Raw genomic sequence first — 23,517 nt, forward strand, 5'->3', positions numbered from 1 at the left:
TGTGTCTACTACACAAAAATATTACTGTCGTTAAGATAGTTGGGTATACCCAATCTAATCTGTATTATTTAATTCCTGAAAAAAATGAGAGGGGGATCTTTTGTGAGATAAAATACTTGAACAGCATTGTTTGGGCGAAGAAACACTCAAACCAAATAGATACTTAATTCAGGGCTCCTAATGCAAAGTTCAGTTCACTGAGTTATCTCCCCAGCAGATTAGCAGAGGTCTTTTCTAAGATTCACCCGTGAAAAATACAACATAAAAAAAATATATGGGTTGGTATATTTACTCATCTAAACTCTTTGCATGACACAGTTTTAACCAAAGTAACGTTTTTGTTTTCAAGAGCATTGAAGTGATGTAATATTGAAATATTTTGCTAGTTTAAAAATAGTGATTGACTTCATTGCCTTAAGATAAATTGTATGCTATTCAGTAATTTATAAAATGTATAAAAGTTATATCTCCAAGTGTAATTTGAGGTGCAAAATCAGAAAGCCCTAAATTAAGCAAGGTGGATTAAACACAAATGAGAACCTACTGTCTAACCAAACTAAAAAAACTGAGAAACTATGGACCAATACAATTGAACTTTCTTGGTTGTAGATTTGATTTGCTTGGGGATCAATACCATTCTTCAGAAGTTATCCTGATATCACTCCTCCAGTGTGTCATTTCTCTCTCCTCCATCACTGACATGTCTCTTATGGTGGATAAATGGGCATAGTAATAATCCATGATAAAGAATACTAGACTATAAAAATAAATAAAGTCCTGTACTCATGCTTTTATGGATCAAAGTCAAATTTATCTCCATAACCAGGAATAAGAACTGGATATTTAAACATGCCAATTTCTGTAGCAAGAATGACAATTTAATTTCAGAGTTATAAATTTACTCTGACTCAATAGTCTAGTCCCAACTCTATATGTGATTGTATAATTTATAGCATTCTTCATTCTGCTGAAGGGTAAAGTGAATGCTAGGGATTACAATAAGAATGCCTGTTATTGGGCCCCAGAGATAGCACAGCGAGTAGGGCACTTTCATTATACATGGCTAATCTAGATTGGGATCTCCTGCATTTCATATGGTCCCCTGACTGCAGGAGTATTTTTGAGCACAGATCCAAGAACAAACCCTGAGTAAGGCAGGTATGGCTCAAAACGAAACAAACAAAACAAAAAAAACCTTTTTTTTATTTAAAGTTAAAAATACCCTTTTTCCTTACACTGCCTTACCTATATATAAAATTAGTATATAGGGGCCGGAGAAGTGGCACAAGGGTAAGGCGTCTGTCTGCCTTGCCAGCACTAGCCTAGGACAGACAGCAGTTCCATCCCCCAGGAGTCCAATATGGTCCACCAAGCCAGGAGCAATTTCTGAGGCGCAGCCAAGAGTAACTCCTGAGCATCACTGGGTATGGCCCAAAAACTAAAAACAAAACAAAACAACTCCCCAAAAAAGATATATAATAATGCAACAAAATGTATATACTACTGTCCACAATGGAATTCAAAGTCTTCACTGAAAATATAGCATCAAACATTAATCTAGGCAGTAAAGTGAGTTCCTTATCAGCAAAGTATGAGCATTAATTGGAATTTTTTAGAAGAAAACATTGTAATTTCCCTAATGTGAACACTTTCTAAGGACATGATGTTATTATTAAAAGAAGACTGTCTGGATATTTAGGATATTTGGACATGCCTATGGTTCTAAAAAATAAACATTTAATAGAAATTTTGAATCTATATGGTCATCTACTCCCTAAACAACTATTATAGTTCTATTTATGCTGTCAACTCCCTAAAATAAATAAACAAATCTTTAGATCATGTAAGTCTTTTTCTAGCATAAATACTAGGTTTAGCTATCCCCTAGGCTTAAGCTAAACATTTTTGTTTTCTGGGTCACACATAACAGATCAGAATTAGATTCCTAATACCTATATGGTCCCAAAAGCCCAAGTAGCAGTAAACCCTGAGCACAGAGCCATAAATAAGCATTGAGTACCACAGGGTGTGACCCCAAAACCAAAACTAAATGAATAAGTAAAGATTTTTATCTTCCTTTGAAACTTTTGTAGGATCCATTAACGTTATTACTTTAATGGTTCCATTATTGGATCAAAGATTCTTGTCTTTCAGACCAGCAGTACTATTTTCTTCAGGCATTTTATCTTCCCAGTTTTCCAAGTTCTAACTTTAGTTTTGGGAAATGAATAATATTTCCTATTTAATCACTCCAAAATTAAGATTTAATCAGATGTTGTTATAAAATAAATAAATATACAAAGTAAACTAACATGAGAAGTGATTTCTAGTTAGGAATAAGTAAGAAGGTCGAATAAAACAGGTAAAAGGGTAAACTTTATTATAGTGAATGGAAACTAGACATGACTGATTTGTACAATAGGGCATATAATATAAATATATCCTATTAGAATGCTGTGACTCTGAAATTTATATAATTTAAGCACTATTATTTTAAAGGACCTCTAAAGAATTGAATAAAAAAACATTAAAAATGCAAACCTCTTTTAACAAAGCCATACTATTGATCATAAAAGCTATCAAAATATTGCAACTTTTGGCACTTTTTAAATTTATTTCTATAATTTCTGATTTACATTTTGCCTATACACAAAGGTCAAAGTATAAATTAAAACAGTTTCTTAGAATACAGAAATATCCTAAGAAGCCTGCAGTTAACCCCTTTAGTATTCAATCCTTGGCACCATACATGTTACCAAGTACTGAAACAAATAATTCCTGAGAACAAAGCCAAGACTAAGTCATGAATGACCCCCTACCCCAAAATTAAAACACAGACACAATAAAACAAAAACTATGTTAAAATTCCATAATATTATTACCAAATAATATCCAATAAAATAATTCCCATCATTCTTTTCCTATTATAGTTAAACCAATTAAAATTCCATAATATTATTACCAAATAATATCCAATAAAATAATTCCCATCATTCTTTTCCTATTATAGTTAAACCAATTTCACATTTTTAATTCTCTTTTTAGGTTACCTACTTAATTTAAAACATAATAAGAGGTTTTGATTGATTTAACAATTAAAAGAGAAGTTACAGATTGGGATTGAATTCTGATGTATCCAGGCTTCCAATTATGTAAATATTTCTTAGTCATTAAACCAATATATTACTATGACTGTTTATACTACTTTGTCGTAACTATTCCATTTTTTGAGTTTCTTTTATAAAGATAATCAAGATAATCCTAATAATGTAGCTCTCTTATATCATAAAATATGCACATGACTGCATAATGCATGGTCAGTAAATTGTATCAGTATATGATAGAAATAGTTGTAGAGAGAGCAAGCTAAGTGCTTATGATACATAGCTCTATTGATTTTATTTATGGAATTTTCTAATCTCATACCTTAGATCAGTAAAAATATTATTCAATACATGATTATTACTAGAATTTTTATTTTTTCATAGTTTTATTTTAATTAGGTTCCAAATACATGTCAAATATAATTGGGTAGTTTCTTTTTTCCTTTTTTGTTATCATTATTTAAACACAGTGGTTACAAAACTGCTCATGATTTAGTTTCAATCAAACAATATACACCAATTTCAAGTTTCCCATCACCACTGTCCCTGATTTCCCTTCCACATTCCCCCGTACTTGCCACTGGGCAGACACTTTACTTCTCTCTCTCTTTTCTCTTCATTTTTTCCTTTTGAGACTGTAGTTTGAGCTTTGTTAATGAAGGGGTGCCACTGATATTTCTTTATCACCTTTTAGCACCCAAAAATGAACTATCATTTTCACAGTGGACCCTTATATACTTTAACTCATATTAGAATGATTGCATATTTACTAGAATATAGATAATTCCTTATGTGTGCATGTTTATTTTATAGTATTAAGAAATGTTTTGAAATTAAGGATATAAAGACATGAGAACATGCTAAGAGATTTTTAAGTAAAATGCAAAAATATAAAAACTATGTCAATTATCCCTCTTATAAACTATACTTTATTGCATAAATCCAGATCAACTTCTTTAGTGAACTCTAATCAGTTTCCACTTTGTGGGAAAAAAAAAAAAACAAGTAAAACTGAATATTCTTAAGTATGACTGCTAAACATCCAAACCAATTCTTGCCAAAACATAGAAAGATTCTGTGTTGTTGGGTAAGGATATATACATATGTGTATGTACATATACATATATATATATATACAATCTTAAACACACAAATATATTAGTGTCTAAATATAAATTAAGCAGCACTCCAGAGTATCTCTTTTTTATATATTATTTAAGCATAATGATTACAAACATATTGTAGTTGGATTTCAGTTATAAAAAAGAACACCCGCCTTAACCAGTGCAACATTCCCACCACCAAAGCCCCTACCCAAGCACTGCCAGAGAAGTCTAAAATACAAAACTTAACACCAAAAGAAAGTAATTAATATGGTACTAATACTATAATAAACTATACTTTTTTTTTGTTTTTTGGGGCCACACCCATTTGATGCTCAGGGGTTACTTCTGGATAAGGGCTCAGAAATTGCCCCTGGCTTGGGGGGACCATATGGGACGCTGGAAGATCGAACTGCGGTCCTTCCTTGGCTAGCGCTTGCAAGGCAGACACCTTACATCTAGAGCCACCTCACCGGCCCCAAACTATGCTTTTTAAATCTTTTTGGTTTGGAGGTCACACCAGTGGAGTTCAGCTTAGGGACTATTCCTGGTTCTGCACTAAAAAATTATTCTGGCATGAGGCCAAAGCGATTGTGCAGCAGCAATAGGGCATTTGTCTTGCAGGCGGCTGATCCAGGATAAACCTTAGTTCTTTCCCCTGGTGTCCCATAAGATCCCCCAAGCCAGAGGCGATTCCTGAATGCAGAGTCAGGAGTAACCCCTGAGCGTCACTGGGTGTTGGCCCAAAACAAACAAAAAAATTACTCTGGCAGGCTTAGAGGACCAGATGGATGCCAATATAGAGCCAGGGTAGGCCACATGCAAAGCAAATATCCTACCCACTTAAGTATCACTCCAGCTGCCAATAATATGCTTACATCATCTCCATAATTCATTTTTATACATCAATCATCTGTTATATTCTTGAGTAATAATTTATGTGGAAACATAATTAAGCAAAAAATTGAGAGAATAAAAATATCTAGGGTAACTAAAATATATTATATATACTCTAGAGTCAAACTAGTCCAGTTTATTACCCTTAAGAAAAAAATCAGTGAAATTTAAGATGGTAAAAATAATTAGGTTTATATTACTCTGTATGTAAATGTAAACAGCAATATATTATTTATTTGCTTATTTTTGATGCACACCTTAGGAATAAGGATTACTCTTGATTCTGGGCTCAGAAATCATTCCTAGTCAGGGATACCACAGGAAGTGCAGAAAATCAATCTTGTACAGGTCAAGAGTTTTATCTGCTATGCTGCTTCTCAGACAATTAAGCAATTAAGGAAAATATAATAGTTTGATATGGTAGCAGGAACTTCAGCATACTTGTCTTCATAACCAAATAAAATATAAAATCCCCATCTATGTTTTATGGTTTATGTTTCTATAGTATTTCACTATATAGTATGTTAATTATGTACTTATATACTATCTCATATTATACTGTTATATAAGAAATTTATATAAGAAATTGGGATATTGGTGATGGGAATGTTACACTGGTGAAGGTTTTTTTTTACATATATAAAAAAATCAAAAAAAAAAAAAAAGAAAGAAAAGATAAGGCCTCCCAATGCTTACCACAGGCTCTGATCTTTACATTGACTGTATAGAAAAGGGAGGTACAGTAAATGTTCCCCATATACACCTCAAACCAGGCCTTTTGCCTGGTCTGTATTGTGAATGGGGGGAGGGAGAGGAAAGAAATTTACTACATGCTTTTGAATGGGAAAATGTTAAAATTATAGACATAATAATTAAAATTTATTTATTAATATGATCATATTAAAGCATTAGAGGTATAAACATAAAGTAGGAAACATTGAATTTTTATTCTAATTAGAATATTCACTAAAGCCAGAGAGATAGCATGGAGGTAAGGCATTTGCCTTGCATGCAGAAATTTGGTGGTTTGATTCCCAGCATCCCATATGGTCCCTCGAGCCTGCCAGGAGTGATTTCTGAGCATAGAGCCAGGCGTAACCACTGAGCGCTGCCGGGTGTGACCCAAAAACCAAAAAGAATATTCACTATAGTTTTTGACATATACCACATTTAATTCATATAATATAGAAAAACATTTGAGATGTAATACAAAAATGTCTATTATTAGAAAACTGTGAGCTTCTTTACATAATTTAATAATGATTAGTAAATGAAAACTTAACATACCAAATAGCTTTTCTAACCAAGTAACCACGCACATATCTTTGAAGAATCAAAATCGGTGAATGATGAGCCAGAATTCTGTTAATTTTTGAAATAATATACCTAATATTATCCATTTCCTTTTCATAGGTTGATCCCTATAAAGATAAAATTAATCAATATTTATATTTAATAAAATTATATTCAAAAGATATTTTAAGTTTGTAAGTATTTGCAAACATTGTTAGAGGTAATGTCAGGATTTTTCTATGCTCCCAATCAAATATGCCTAAAAGCTATCTAATGAAGAAAAACTTCTAAATATTGCAGAAGGGAGGCGTATTTTAGTGGTCTTAGTACTTATTTTTTGTGCACCATTCGATCTTTCTAGGTTACTAGTACCTTCTGCTTCCAAGAAATTTTAGAACATATACAAAAATAAAATAAAATGTGCACACAACTTACCACTATGACATTCATAAGGTTGATTGATTTAATCAGATTACCTGGGATCTAACATAGTTCTTTTATGATTGCATATAATGCGCAATAATTTATATAATGTATGGTTCTTTGAAAAATAAATAAGATAAACAAGACTCACAAAAAGAAAGTGCTAATAAATTGAATCAGAAATAAAAGGGGTATGCCAAAACAGATACTAATAAAATTTAAAATGTAATTAGAGATGACTATTAGAACATTTCTACACAAAATGAGATAAACTAGTATAGATAAATTCTTGGACTCCTATAGCATCCGAAGTCTTATCCAAGAAGATGTGGAATACCTGAACAGACTTATCACTACCAAAGAAATTAAAAGGTAATCAAGATGCATCCCCAAAACAAAAGTCTAAACACAGAGGGATTTACTACTGTATTTTTTAAACCTTTAATGAGGACTTCCTGCCACTCCTTTTCAGAAAATTGAATAGAAACACACCCAAATAATTTCTATGAAGCTAACATCACCCAGATACCAATAGTAGACACAGATACCACATAAAAAAAGAATTGCACATTGATATCCTTGATAAATACAGGTGAAGATATTCTCCACTAAATACAAACATATAGAATTCAACAATTTATCAAGAAGATCATATACCATGACCAATTAGGATTCATCCCAGAGATCCAAGTATGCTTTAACATATACAACTTAATCAATACAATAGACCATATCAAGAAAAGAAAAAATAAATTCATATGATCATAGTATTAGATGCAGAGAAAGCTTTTTTTTTTTTTTTTTGTGGTTTTTGGGTCACACCCGGCAGTGCTCAGGGGTTTTTCCTGGCTCCGTGCTCAGAAATTGCTCCTGGCAGGCACGGGGGACCATATGGGATGCCGGGATTCGAACCGATGACCTCCTGCATGAAAGGTAAACGCCTTACCTCCATGCTATCTCTCCGGCCCCGAGAAAGCATTTTGTAACACTCAGCACATTCTTGATAAAAACTCTCAACAAGATGAGAATTGAAGGAACTTCTTCAATATGGTCAAAATTGTTCATATAAAGTTCTTGGCAAACACTGTATGGGGAAAATAAAAATCCTGTTCTCTAAAACCTGGCACAAGAGAAGTTTGCCCACTCTCGTCACTTCTATTCAATATAGAACAGAAGTACTTTCCTTAGCAAAAGGCAATAAAAAGATAAATATCATTCCAGTAGGAAAGGATGAAGTCAAAATGAATTGCAGATGACATACTATAACTAGAAAATCCTAAAAAGTTCTCAAAAGCTTCTAAAAACAATAGATTTGCTTACTAAAGTATCAGGTTATAAAATTAGTATGCAAAGACCATAGCTTTTCTATACCCAAATAACGAAAGCAAAGAAAGATATTAAAATACAACACCATTCACAACTTTGCTTCAGGAAATTCCAACGACCTTGAAATCAATTTAGCTAATGAGGTAAAAGAACTATACAAAGAAAACTACATAACATTGCTTCAAGAAATCAAAGAGGACACAAGGAAATTGAAACACATACCATACTTACGGACTGGGAGGAATTAACATCCACTGAAATGGTAATGCAATCCCTATAAGGATACTTATAAGACTTATTAAATAAATAAATATTTATATTTCTTCAAATGCTTGTGAAACTCCTGAAATTCATATGAAACAATATATCTCCACATATAGCTAAATAAAGCCTTGGTAAAAAAAGAAGATGGGCGATATCAGATTCACCATCTTCAAAACTTGCCACAAATGAACAGGGGAGTGCAGTTAGGGCAGAGAAGGGATCTCTATGACAATGATAGTGAGAAATGATCACTAAGGACAAGAATTGGGTGATGATAGGAGATGAACTAATATGCATAATGCCTCTTCAGAAACAGTATTGTAAACCTCAGTGTCTGAAAGAACAAAAGGGGGGAGAGATAGATTTATATTTATCTATAGTATATATGCATATATACATATATGTATATGAATATATTTGTATATATGTATTATATATGTATCTGAACATATACATAGATATATCTATATTTCTAATAAAATATATGTCTCTATAAAGAGAGAGAAGAAAAATATATGGCCCAGAGGAGAGAGGGAAGGGGTTTATGGGAGTGAAAGTAGGGACATTGGTGGCCGGAATGTGAGCTGGTGAAGGATTTTGTATGTTATATAACTGAAACACAATCATAAACAAATTTGTAATAGTGAAAAAAGTCAATTGTACTATGAACAACCTTGTTAGCATGGTGTTTGAATAAAGTAATTTAAAAATAAAAAATTAATATAATTGAAACCAATTTCACAAGATTTAAATGAGGTTCTTTAAAGAACAGAACAAATTTTCCATCAGATGGCACTAAATATGGGACTTACTCTTAGTGATTATTTTTGTACCCAACTAGTAAAGAAGGTCTATTTATTCCTAGCTTACTAAGGGACCTTATACATTTTCAGTAATAAATTAATGTCTAATTTATTCTGAATATTATGTCTGATCAGTTTTATTTTTACATAATAATATTTTATTGCAATTTTCAACTTTTTAAAGTAGGTATTTAAAATGTTATCTAATATTCTCTAACAGAAATCAATATTCCATTTTTTAGTATGAATACAAATTATGCTTTTACAGGTCTATTAAGATTTCCCCTTTAGGGACCGGAGCTATAACACAGTGGAGAGTGTTTGCCTTGCACGTAGCTAACCCAGGACAGACCTCAGTTTGATTCTGGCATCCCATATGGTCCCCCAAGCCAGGAGCAATTTCTGAGCGCATAACCAGGAGTAACCCCTGAGCATCATTGGGTGTGGCCCCAAAACCAGAAAACAACAAAAAATAAGTTTCCTAATACTTTCACTCTTACTATATTTTACATTGTAAGAGTTACCTATTTCAATGTAAACTCTAAAATTAGCACAAAATTATGCAAATATTCCTTATTTACATAGCTCTAAAATATTTAGTTTTTTAAAAACAATTTACTTTATCATTGGTTTACAATTTTGTGTAATTTCAGGAAATTAGCTCTATACATCTATATTCTGGACATCATCTTCACCAAAAACAGATACATATAGAAAGGAAGATGTGGGGCCGGTGCAGTGGCACAAGGGGTAAGGCGTCTGCCCTTATCCGTGCTAGCCTAGGACTGACCGAGGTTCTAATCTCTGGTGTCCCATATGGTCCCCCAAGCTAGGAGCGATTTCTGAGCGCATAGCCAGGAGTATCCCATGAACATCAGTGGGTGTGGCCCAAAAACAAAAACAAAAACAAAAAAGAAAGAAGGATCTACCTATTTTGGTATAGAAATGAAACACATCATGAGACCAATATATTGTCAAAGTGATCAAAACTGAAAATTTTATTTACCAAACTGATCTTCAAATGTGAGGTGAGCTCTTTTGGTAGGATCCACGGGACCCTGGGTAGGAAAATGAACTCTCTGGTGATGCATAGTATTGAAATGATCAACTGAATTATAAAACACAGTGCCTCCATAAAAATAGTTTAAAATATTTGGTAACTATGTAGAAAATATATTTTTATTTTTATATTTATATTGGAATTAAGAACAAATGATTTGCAACAAGAGATAATACAGCAGTGTCCTTGAATTGAACTGCTGGCCTGGTTGATTGAAAACCACTGGTGATGCCACCAGAACCTTCTAAGCATAATTTTGGAGGGCCCCCCAAAATTAATTTAAAAATAGACAAATATATGCCAAATGTTTGGAATAAACATTTCTACCTTGAAATAATAATAATTTCCATTTAATTCATGTTCAATTAATAATTCAACTTTGATACAGATAGTGTTTGCTGCCATCTGAGAATCTGTCTTTCTCCCCTTCCTATTAATAAAATATTGGTGAATAAAAAAGATTTGGCCAATTAAAAGCATATATATCATATTCTCTATTATCTAATAACAGCCAAATTCTCGAATACTGATAATATAAATCTTTCAGGTGGAACATCTGGAGGAGCTATTGTTTTTCTAATAAAATTGAACAGACTTAGCTGCTAGGTGCTTTTTGTTTCTATCAATCGCTTTTCTATCTAAGTACATAAAGAAGTTCATTGTGAAAGAAAATTTCATTTGACCATCAACAAATAAAATTCTACAAATTATTATATAATATAATGGAAAACAGAATCTTCCTTCATAGTTTTATTTTGTTATAAGGCACAGATTTAAATCATAATGTTTCTTTTGAATAAACATACACTTCTTCAATTTATGCATTCATGCCCTCCAAATAAATAGTGTAAAGTATTGTTATTAAAATTTTAAATATTTGGGGCCGGGCGGTGGCGCTGGAGGTAAGGTGCCTGCCTTAATTGCGCTAGCCTAGGAGACGGACCGCGGTTCGATCCCCCGGCGTCCCATATGGTCCCCCAAGCCAGGAGCGACTTCTGAGCGCATAGCCAGGAGTAACCCCTGAGCATCACAGGGTGTGGCCCAAAAACCAAAAAAAAAAAAAAAAATTTAAATATTTATAATATTATATCGAATAAACACATGATATATTCTGAAATATAAATTTAAAATTACTTAATAGATTTTTTCTTATGGATTTTCATTTATGCACTAACAGGCATAGATTCATATTTCTAATAAGTAAATAAAATATTGTAGTGGAAATAATTATCAAAGACACACTGCTTATAGTATATGCAATTGTATCAAAAATTAAGAATCTGGGGCAGAGCGATAGCACAGTGGTAGGGCATTTGCCTTGCACGCGGCTGACCCAGGATGGACTTGGGTTTGATCCCCAGATTCCCATATGGTTCCCCCAAGCCAGGAGTGATTTCTGAGTGCATAGCCAGGAGTAGCCCCTGAGCATTATGGGGTGTGGCTCAAAAACAGAACAAGCAAAAATTAAGAATCTACCACTGATTAGATTTTTAAAATCACTATGACTCACAAAAATTTTGCTGATATTTGGTGTCTTTACATTTCCTTAAGGTATACTTCATTTGTGATGTCATACATTTGTTTAACCAAATATTCTTTCAGTTATTCTATTTCTGACATTTAAATTATTCAATTAAATTAATTCTATTAAATTTATTTTGTTTATTTTAAAGTTGGTATAATATTTTAAAACTCTCATTATCCTCTTTCCTTTGGTTAAGGTAGTTTCTTTCCTTCATTAAAATTTTTATCAAAACATTCTATGTCATGCATTTACATATTAATTCAATTATGTGCTCCCTCCTACAACATAATAATAGTTACATATATACAGTAACATCTTCACTATCAAAATGCATTCCAATTTTTTTAGAAAGGTAAGTTACTTCTATCAATGCTTAGGGTTTATGGGTTTACTTTTACCTTGTGCTCAGGAATCATTCTTACAGGTCTAAGAAGACCATATGGAGTGCAGGATATGAAACCCAGTTCAGTCATTTGCACAGAAAATATACCCACTGTACAACTGCTCTGATCCAAGCAGGTAAAAATTATTATGAGTCAGGTAATGTTTTATAACCATGTAAGAAATAGTCTCCTTTTTTTTCTTTTTTTTTTTTGGGTTACATCCAGCAGAACTCAGGGGTTACTCCTGGCTCTAAGCTCAGAAATCGCCCCTGGCAGTACAGGGGACTATATAGGATGCCGGGATTCAAACCACAGTCCTTCTGCATGAAAAGCAAACACCTTACCTCCATGCTATCTCGCCGACCCATTCATTTTTTAACCACTGTTCCCCTCATAACCCTAAGAATACGTGTCTTCCTATCACTTGGGATATGTCATCTTCATTGGTTCCACTGCTTTTTTACACAAAATAAAATGATCTTAACACATTTTTCTTAGTCTTCAGTAATTCTGATATTTTCTCAAGAAAATGGTTCCTTAATTTGTTTCAAATAATTATTAATTTTAATTATAATGCACAATACACATTTCTATATCAACTTTCTGTCTCATAGAGATAACCAAATAACTTTCTATTAAAAAAACCTTTTAATGCCACCAATTCTGTTAACTTTGTTACTTTTTGTCCCAGTTGTGCCATGTATTGGTTTTGCTGACCCTTATCTCTATTGCCTGGTATTATCGCCATAATTGTATGTTCAAGTTCAAAATAGTAAGGTAGTTCCTTATTATTAATCTAATATTATTCAGTGTTCAATCTTGCCAATTATAAGTTCCTCAGTAAGTCATTCAAGTATCTTATCAATATCCTTTCTAAGATCTTAGAATCTTTATCTCTTTTTGCATTATCATGATTTAGTTATTCTAATATTCATATTCAATAAAAATTTTTAGATGTATTACCCATGCATTTAAGTATTTTTAACCTCCAACTAAATTATGTCTTTAATTATTGAAAAAGTAAACATATTATGATGATTTAAAAATACCTTCACCACTAAATCAATGTTTAGGAATTATTTTATTATCATTTTCCATTAATAATCTAAACTGTTCTTTATAGTGCAAAAATTATTTCTCAATAAATTGCTTAAACAAATATTAGCTATCTTCTCACTCATTTTAGAATATAAGAAATGAAAGATATATGGCAATAATATCAAGACAATAGAGATAAGGGCCAAGAACACCAGTCCTGGTACAAAACTTCCCACAAACAGTGGAAGAGTGCAGTTAAGTCAGAGAAGGGACTACTATGATAATGCTAGTTGGAAATGATTACTCTGAACAAGAATTTGGTCTTAAAAGTGATCAAAGTGATAGGCATGATACCCCTCAGTAACAATAAAGCAAAACAAGGGGCAAAGTCATAAAGAGAGAGAGCGACAGAGACAGAGAGGTAGACAGAGACAGAGACAAAGATGGAGATGAAGAAGAAAACTGTCCCATTGGCAGGCAGGGGAAAGGGCGAGGAGGAAACTGGAGACATTGGTGGTAGGAAATGTGCACTGGTGAAAGCAAGTTGTACATTACATCATTTTATTTGTGAAAAACTAAATTGTATTATGAACTATCTTGTATCCATGGTGTTGAAATAAAGTAAAAAACAATATTAGAGATCTAATTTAATTAAAATAAAGGCCAAAAGATATTACAGTGATTAATCACAAGACTACAAGCTGCTGAACCTGCTTTAATTCTATTTACTAACACGATTGATACTTTATCACAGATACAGTAGAAAGCAATGCACACCATAATGTGTGGCCCCAAAACAAAAAATATTTACATTTAAAAAATGAATAAATATTTATAATTTGATACTTTTGTGTCATACTATATATGCAAAAAAACATGATAATGTGAATGAATGAGGGAAGTAAAAGCCTGTGGCAAATATAGGCAGGGGAGGAGTAGTGAGGTGGGAGATTTGGGCATTGATGATGGGAATGTTGCACTGGTGAAGGGGTATGTTCTTTATATGACTGACACACAACTACAATCATGTTTGTAAACAAATTGTATAAATAAAAAATTAATAAATAAAAAACTTACAAATTTCCAACTCTAAACATTTATTTAAAATTAAATTGTAACAAAACAAATTACCTTTTTCAAAGCAGGGCAGAAGTTAAAGAACAATCGATGGCTAAATGTCTTAAATCTTTCAGGAAGTTTCCAGTTATGAACTATTTCTTCATCAGAAATTACATAATAATCCAGTGCTTTGAGGGGCCATATGCTGTTAACAATTACATGCCTATATCCTTTTTTAAGGCTCACTGGACAATCAAACAAAGTGAGGGCAACGAGGCTTGGACAAGCAGATAATACAGAAATTTTCTTCAATTTTGAAATACCATTGTTGTGAAGAAAGAGGAGTTTTAAATCCTTGAATCCACTCCAAAATTCTCCTTCTGGCAGACTCTTTATCTGAAAAAATAAAAATAATTATGATGATAAAATGGTTCAATTCAAACATCAATTTTATATAAATTACATGAATAATATAAAAATATTAAATATTTCCTGCAATTCAGTATTTTCTCAAATGATGAATTTCCCCTTAATCAGAAAAATGGAATGTATAATATAATATATACGTTATATTTAGTATAATATAATATGGTAAAATATAGTACACAGAACTAGAATAAGTTATAGTTTATTCAGTTATTTGTAATTATTCAGTAATTTATAATTCATAATTATTTAAAATTAGGTATTCACAATAATTAGGTTATGAATCATAAGATAATTTACTAAATAAGCATGTCTTTTGTTTAGAAAAATTTCTTTGTAGAGGCTTTTTAAAATTTCTGAACTACTTTTCTTAAGGATTTAAGAAATCAAAACAATGATGCAATTTGTTACAAAATGAAGATGAAATACCATCCATCTCAAAAGATAATAAATTGAACAAAATTTTGTATCTTCTCATAATAAAAATTTTCAATATGCATACTTTAATTAAATATGGAGAAAAAATACCTCAATGTAGAACATATCTTTATATAATATAAGCCATAGCTCAATACAATATCTATCAATTAAAAAGGAGCAGTACAATAAATACTTTTCATAAGTTTCAGGATACAAAATAAATATAGAAGATCTGTTAGCGGAGACAAAGATGAATACATGCTTTGCATCTGAGAGGCCCAGGATCAATTCCTGGCACCACTGAGCACAGTTCCCTCAAATTCTGAGCCTGGAATTTGCAACCAAGCATTGTGTAGTATGGCCAAAAAATTAAAATATAAATTTAATTAAAAATTTTTACACAATAATAATGTACTAGTAGAGGAATTTTTAATATCTAATTTTATATTATAACAAAATACCTAAGATAAGATTAATCAAAGTAAAAGATATATATAATTAAAACTATTGATATTAATAAAAGAAATTTCTTATCCCATTACAACATAATCCATACTCTTGATTAAAAAATAATCAAATCAAACTATTTACATATATTTAATGTAAAATTTTGATGATATTTGGAATTTTTTATACATACATTTCATATTACTCAATTTTGTTTTTATCACTGTTATATAACATAAAAATAAACAAGTACTAATTAAGTATCATTTTGGATATTAGTTACCTGATTTCCATGGAGATCGAGTTTGATTAATTTTTTACAATTTTTAAGTGGGTGAATATCTGTAATAAAATTATTTGAGAATATGCATACTTTAATAGAGACAAAATATTGCATATTTTCCATAGATCTTAACTGAAGGCCACTGAATTTCGCAAAAACAAAATGTTTCCTTTCTTCAGTGACATTTTCATTATATTGACACCATTTTTTATGATGTTTTAGCTCTTCAGTGATTGTTCCATGAAACATCTATGAAAAATAGGTTATTGTTACTAGCATCCTTAACGTTACAGAAATAAAATCATATGAATACAAAAATTGTTTCTAATAGATACTACAATAGGCAGAAGTTAAAATTAAAATATCTAATTCCCATAAAACTTTTCCAAAACATCATCACATTAGTATTTCTGGAACTAGCATTCAAAACTGTCATTACTCTTAGATTACTAGAAATAATAAGAATAAGAAGAATAATTTCCTTTCTCCTAGAATAGAGAACATGAAGTTCAATGAGGCATTTGAGATAAAAAATTATGTAAATCTATACCTTAGCATATATCTTGTATAGTAATTCTGATTAAAAGATAATGGTAAATAAGTATGTTAAATAGTGAACTATAAAGTCAGGAGAATGATCATTTTTATGTGAAATGCTGAAAATGTAAGGACATGTAATCACAGTAAAAGAGATCTTCAACATTTATTAATATTTATATCTTAAAGAAATAATTTGCAATCACATTTATTTATGTTTTAATCAACTAGTGAAAATTAATTCCTAGACGTACAATAGTTCAAAATTTGACATTCATTTCAAGGGTTACACATAATTTGTATGTGTGTGTGTCTATGTGTCTGTGTGTTTTTCTTTGACAGGGCTCCATGTCAAGGCAAGCCATTGCTCCATGTCAAGGCAATATGCAAGGCATAGTTCTCTACCACTAAGTCATATTCTCAGTCCTATCAAATTTCCTTTACTGAGGGTAATTTATTTAAGCATTCATAAAGTCAGTCACAAAGTGATAGTTAAAAAGAGATTGTAGGGCCGGCGAAGTGGCACTAGAGGTAAGGTGTCTGCCTTGCAAGCACTAGCCAAGGATTAGAACCGCAGTTCGATCCCCCGGCATCCCATATGGTCCCCCCCAAGCCAGGGGCAATTTCTGAGCGCTTAGCCAGGAGTAACCCCTGAGTATCAAACGGTGTGGCCCGAAAAACAAAACAAAACAAAAAAAAAAGAAGAGATTGTATGAACTCAAGTGGTCTAGTGTGTGTGTGTGTGTGTGTGTGTGTGTGTGTGTGTGTGTGTGTGTGTGTGTTAAGATTAACCATCTCTGGGCCAGAGTGATGGTAGTGGTAGCGATGGTAGTGCCTTGCACGCAGCTGACCCAGGACAGACTGTGGTTTTATCCCCGGCGTCCCATAAGGTCATCCAAGCCAGGAGCGATTTCTGAGCGCATTGCCATGAGTAACCACTGAGCATCATCAGGTGTGGCCCCAAAACCAAAAGCCAAAAAGTAAAAAGTAAAAAAAAAAAAAGAGTAACCATCTTTTTGCTCTATGATTTATTTGACCTAAATAGATGTTAACTGCAGTTAGAAATAAAATCTTGCATACATCTTAAGCCATAAACCCAATGTTTCAAAAATGAATGGGTGCTTTAAAGTTTTATTTAAACTAATTTTTAAAGCCATTAAAATACATAACAAGAGAGGCTGGAGCAATAGCACAGCAGGTAAGCTATTTGCCTTGCACACAACTGATCCGGGTTTGATCCCTTGCATTCCTTATGGTCCCACAAGCCTGCCAGGAGTAACACCTGAGAATCACTGGGTGTGGCCTCCAAATTAAACAAACCAAATAAATTAGAATTTTTATAGTCAATTAACTAATTTTAATTAATATATTTTATTTTCCATTTAGTAAAAAATTAATATAAAAGTTTTTAATATTACTTCATAACTCTCTTTACCCACAATTAGACTTTCAAAATCAATGTAATATGATATTGCTCTCAAATGTATTAATTTTTGTTTTGTTTTGTTTTGGGGCCACTCCAAGAAATGCATTGGGGTTATTCCTGCCTCTGTGCTCAGGAATCACTCCAGGTAGGGTGGGGGTATGCCAGAGATGCATGCACAGCATATCTCCCCCTGCTGTGCTATCATTCTAGCCCCTCATATATATTACTATTATCAAAACTTAAAATTGTTTGCAAATAAACCACAAAATTTTTGGTGACATGAATAGGAAATATCAGCTCAAATATGACTTTAAAAATGACTCTGTACATGACTGAATTAATACACACATTGTTTAAAGAGGACATGAATACTCATGTTTTCATAAAGGACATAATAAAAGCCAATACATATATCACAAGTCTGTAATACAACTACACAACCACATACTGTTATCAAAAGACATTATAGTTATACTAAAAATATAAAATATAAGTATTAAAGATAAAATGGAAAATATTTGTTATTTTTATTTTGGAATAAGGAGGTAAAAGAGGTAGAATTATACCAAATTATTCTTAGATGGCAAAGAAGCTATATGATGTGCACATATTTAACACTACTTAGCTATGAAACATTGAAATCCTGTTGTTCACAATAATGTGGTAAACCTTAAAGGGATTTATTCTATTAGGAATACTTGAAAAGATAAAAGATAGAAGACAAATATTCTGTGATCAAATTGAACATGAAAACTAACAAAACCAAATTCATCTAAATAGAGTAGAATGTAAAAATTAGGTGAGAGGAGCCAGAACAGTGGCGCAGGGTGTAAGGAGTCTGCCTTGCCTGTACTAGTCTAGGACGAACCTTGATTGGATCCCACGTGTCCCATGTGGTCCCCCAAGCCAGGAATGATTTCTGAGAGCATAGCCAGAAGTAACCCCTGAACATCACTGGGTGTAGCCCAAAAAAATTAGGTGAGAGACATAAGAAGATGTTGATAAAATGGTAATGCTTCTGTGGGGCCAAAGTGGCAAATGCTAGGGTGTTTGCCTTGCATGTGCTAACCTAGGAAGGACCGCAGTTCGATAACCCTGCATCCTATATGGTCTCCCAAGCCAGGAGCGATTTCTGAGCACATAGCCAGGAGTAACCCCTGAGCATCACCTGGTGTTGCCCAAAATAAAAAAAAGGGGGGTGTAATGTTTCCAGTTAAAAATGATGTCTAGATATAATGTACAGTATTGTGTGTTTAATCAACATTTTTGTACCATTATATTATATGTTACGATAGACATAATAATATTCTGAATGTTTCCACCACTCATAGGCAAATAATTATTATGGGAGTTGATACTGCTAACTAACCTTATATTCCAATCACTTTGCAAAATAATTCTGTATCAAGTAATCACTGTATAGATTTTAAATTTACAACACATTACATATGATTTTAAACTTACACATATTACATCTCAATAAAGTAGGGGAAATTTCTAAGTACAAATAACTAATTCTCTTTTTCTTCAATTTGAGATATAAGATTACGGGAATTCAAAATATTGTGAAAAAAGCTGGGTTTTGATTTCACCTATTAATTGGATGAAAAGAAACAATCTCATAGAATAAAATCCCACAACTCAAGTTAAGACCGAACTTTCCCCTTACACCTACATCAGAAACCAGCACATATTGATGACATAAAGGAGATTCTTTCTCCTATATGAAGAGAAGTGGGTAGAAAGCAATACTTGGGGATTATATAGGACACAGAAAACAGGATTTCCAACCAGCCAAGAATATTGGGAGGGGAAAGGGGAAACAATGTGGAAGCATATGCAAATCTCTGATCCAGATAAAACCAACAGTGAAAGGAAAGGGTGCTTTATACAAAGCAGCCAGGATACAGAGCTCTGGAGCAGAGATTCTCAAGCTTAACTTGAATTAAGTTGGAGTGCTTTCAGAGTTCCTGACATGACTAATAAAATGGCTGAGGATGAGACCACAACCATGATCATTACATAAGAGTAATTTCTGAGAGGTAGGCTTATATCTTTATAAGTTGTTTAGAAAATTGGTGTATACAATCAAGTTTGAGAACCCTTTTTATCCTCAAGTATTGCCCCTTTGATTTTACTTCCAGTGCACTCCTCTCCTTCCATTTGCCCTTCTACTCTCTTTCTGTGATCCATCAATTATACAATTTTCATGTTACCTACTTGGTAAACACTAGGGCCTACAAGGGACCATAAAGGCCCCATCTGATAAACACTGCTCTAGATTATATGATTACATTCACCTCAAGATTGGTACTAACTTTATGAATTGTTATGCTGGTACATAAATTTTGTAGTTACATGTGGGGGACCCCAGAAAAGAGGGATATCAATAGCTACATAGTAAATAACTAGCCTCCCTGCCCAATTGACTTATGAGAAGAACTAATCCTTTCCACACTCCTCTCACCCTGAAGGCACAGCAACTTCAAATACAGGTCTAATTACCTGCAAGTCAGGAGATTAAAAAAATAGATGTAAGCAAATCAAATTATAACACAGTTACTGCTACAAAAAGTAATTAAACTCTCTTAAGTTGCTGAATACAAAAACTTAATTCCTTGAATTTCTCATTTATTTTCATTCTCTAATACTAATAAACTACAAAAAGAAACATCTCTTTATATATTTTAATCTGCTTTATAAAATAGTGTGTAGCTTGAAACAATCACTATTACACAAAAGTCATTAAATTCACTTGCTTTAAGTGAGTAATTATTTTCTAAGTAATAAGGCCTAGAGATTCAGTCACATTGGTCACATCTGAACTGGTGCGTCTAAGATAGATAATTTACATGCCTGATGCTTTGGCCACGGCAGTAAATAGATCAAGGATGATGGGGCATCTAGCATCATATTATCTCAATGCCCTTTTATGTCTATGGGGCCAGTTTATGTTTATTTTTATACAAGCCTATTCATGTTTCTGTAACAGTTTAATGTGACATTCTAAATAGTTGACTAAAGCTTCTAAAATGTATAAAATTAGACACATATCCTAAAGGTTTTATATGACTAGTATAGCTTCATTTCAGCAGTGTTCTGTTGGTTAGGGGAGGTTATTCTGATATTTCAAACAACTTATAAAGAACATGAGGAAATGGAAAATAGAAATTTACTTGTTCCAAACTTGACCTCATAGTTATATATCTTCATGCCTCTGTTTCCTTATCTATAAAATTTAATACAAAACAAAACAAAAAATATAACTAGTAGATCTATTATGAAGAATAAAGAGTTGACATAAGATCTTTAGAAAGCCTGATGATAAATACCTATTTCAAAAATTCAATAAGATGTATGTAGTCATCAAAAATTACATTCTGTGTTCAATGTATAGAGCTTAATGGATTGTAGCTCATGACTGCCTATTGGAGGTCCTAGTTCTATCTATGACCACAAGGCCCCCAAAACAACCAGGACCTGAGCACTACCAACATTTACACATGCATTATACTATCAGGTCTGCATCAGAGACAAATATTCCTAGAGATCTCCTCTAAGTTTTTAAAGGAAATTATAGAATTTCCTATTTCTAGTCCCATATAAAAAGAGCATGAAAGCTATCATGTAATGCAAAAAGAAGCAAATTAAAATTGCTAAACAAAATAAAAAGTTAATATATTTTTAATTTATTGATGAAGTAAAGTTTTCAGAGGAAAAAAATGACACCTTCCATGCAAAAGCTGAGACATTTAGATACCAAGAAACACAATATTCTTATACTTCAAAAAGTCATAAGCGGAAGCCTCTCTAATTATGTTACTAGATGACTAAATTACATCAAGGGATGCTAAAATCACTGCAACTAATACATCCTTTGCTACCTACTTGATAAACTACCCAACAAGTGCTATTATAAGATCTCTAAAGATAAATTGTAGCAATTTTGTTCCTCTTAGCTTTAAGAAACTCACAAATACTTTATAACATGTACAAATTTGTACATTATCAAGTTCAAAAGGCAAAAATACTTTAATACTTTAAATAACACATAAGAGAAAGCATCAGAGCCCTAATTACAGTTTCATAAAATTCTATAAAGTGAAATATTGTTAGCAAAACTTTCAATAGTTGTTTATCTAAGTGCTAATTATAAACTAATAGATAATTTAATTACAATATACAAGTCATTTATAAAGTGCATCTGTGCATCAATTTGTTTCTCTTTGTAACATTATCTGTTAGAAACTTGATGAGAAATATGAAGGGGAGCTATAAGAGATTGCAATGTATAAATGTCTAAATAAAATAATGAAAAAAATCCATATATTTTCCTTCAAATAAATAAGTGAACTTATTCTAAATTTTAAAGAAATGTTTCCTTGTGCGAATTTACTGTAATGTCACATAAAGTTTTATTCATTATTATCCCTTATTCTCCCTATATGAAGATTTTAAGAGAATAACTACATTACTGTATTAATTTTATTTAAATAGATTATAATGGAATATAGCTAGGGTATTTGCATGTTATGCAAGATATTTATAGCAACAAAACTGATGATCTATGTTCGATATAACAGACTTTGTAAGTAATTGTTGTGGCAAATAAATGGAATTCTAGATACATTACTCCAAAATTGTCACAAAAGTTGTTAATATTCTACAAATAAGTTTAGAAGTGAGAAAAATAATTTAGCTGTTACTACGGAAACATGAGTCGGGTTTTCAGAAAAAATAACTAAGCTCATAACAATAATTTTTATTGAAAACTTGTGCTCAATGTGCTCAAATGACAAACTTTCAAACAATTACTTATGAGTTTGGAACTGAACTATCTTGCTTAAATCTCCTAGTACTTATGATTTGGAGATCTTGTCTAAGTTACCATTCTTTCTGAATTATAATGTTCTCATAAATCTCATGACAAATTCACTACTTACAAGAAAAGAACCTGTACATACTAGACACCAACTTAAAGAAACAAAACGTACTTAAAAACTTAGTTTATTCCCAGGAATGTGATAGAAATTTCTAGATATACATCATATACTAAAAAAAATAAATAAAATAAAAAAGAACAGAAATATTAAGGAACTGATTGCAGACTGAATTTTCTACAATGTCCCAAAGTCTGACTTGAACTCAAAACCAGAGGTTTGGAAAGATTCACTTTCTAGGAATTGCAAAGACAAAGGTGAACTTTCTAGGAATTGCAAGGACCAAAGTGAACATAAGTTCAGACAGAGAAGGCAAAGTTTAGAGTTCAGTTTTAAATGGTGTCTCTGGAAATTGATTTGGAGATGAGAGTCAAAAATGATGCTGTGGAGAATTAAAACTCAAGTGGCTCGTGGGTTCTGCTTGAGATAGAAAAAGAAATCAAAGTTGCTTTAGGAGACCAAGTTGGTTCTTAAATTTTGGATCGCCTAACCTGACACACTCACCGGGTCAACCGGCTTTCAGGCTTTCAGAACCAGGAACAAGCGGCCCAGAACCAACACGGTCCAACCAAACCCTAGCCGCCATCAGAATTGTACAGTGTTGCTAAGGAAACCGGAAGAACGCGAGCGGATTCCTTTGTAGGTCTCCGCACGCTGAGTTTCGCGCCTGGGGGCGTGGTTATGTGAGTGACACCCGGAAGGGGCGGGAGTAGAAGCTGAAATTGACTTGGCGCATGCGTACTCTGTTGCTGCCCCAGCT

At 32.5% G+C, this 23,517-nt stretch overlaps 1 protein-coding gene and 1 non-coding gene across 2 annotated transcripts in view; one reads left to right on the forward strand and one right to left on the reverse strand.

The window, feature by feature from the left end:
* Nucleotides 1-23,315, reverse strand: part of LRRIQ3 (leucine rich repeats and IQ motif containing 3) — a 78,273-nt gene extending 54,958 nt beyond the window's left edge. Inside the window, exons 1-4 of the mRNA XM_049772540.1 lie at nucleotides 23,262-23,315; nucleotides 15,855-16,103; nucleotides 14,351-14,674; nucleotides 6,392-6,525 (exon numbers count right to left, since the gene is read on the reverse strand). Coding sequence (XP_049628497.1) covers nucleotides 6,392-6,525; nucleotides 14,351-14,674; nucleotides 15,855-16,103 — 707 coding nt within the window. The 5' untranslated portion in view covers nucleotides 23,262-23,315. The remainder of the gene's footprint in view (nucleotides 1-6,391; nucleotides 6,526-14,350; nucleotides 14,675-15,854; nucleotides 16,104-23,261) is intronic.
* On the forward strand, nucleotides 5,784-5,916 carry LOC126007820 (small nucleolar RNA SNORA51). Its single transcript, XR_007495301.1, has one exon. It is a non-coding gene; the product is annotated as a small nucleolar RNA SNORA51 (small nucleolar RNA).
* Nucleotides 23,316-23,517: the final 202 nt, after the last annotated feature.

This window comes from Suncus etruscus, chromosome 4 (genome assembly GCF_024139225.1).
Source record: "Suncus etruscus isolate mSunEtr1 chromosome 4, mSunEtr1.pri.cur, whole genome shotgun sequence".
NCBI lineage: Eukaryota > Metazoa > Chordata > Mammalia > Eulipotyphla > Soricidae > Suncus > Suncus etruscus.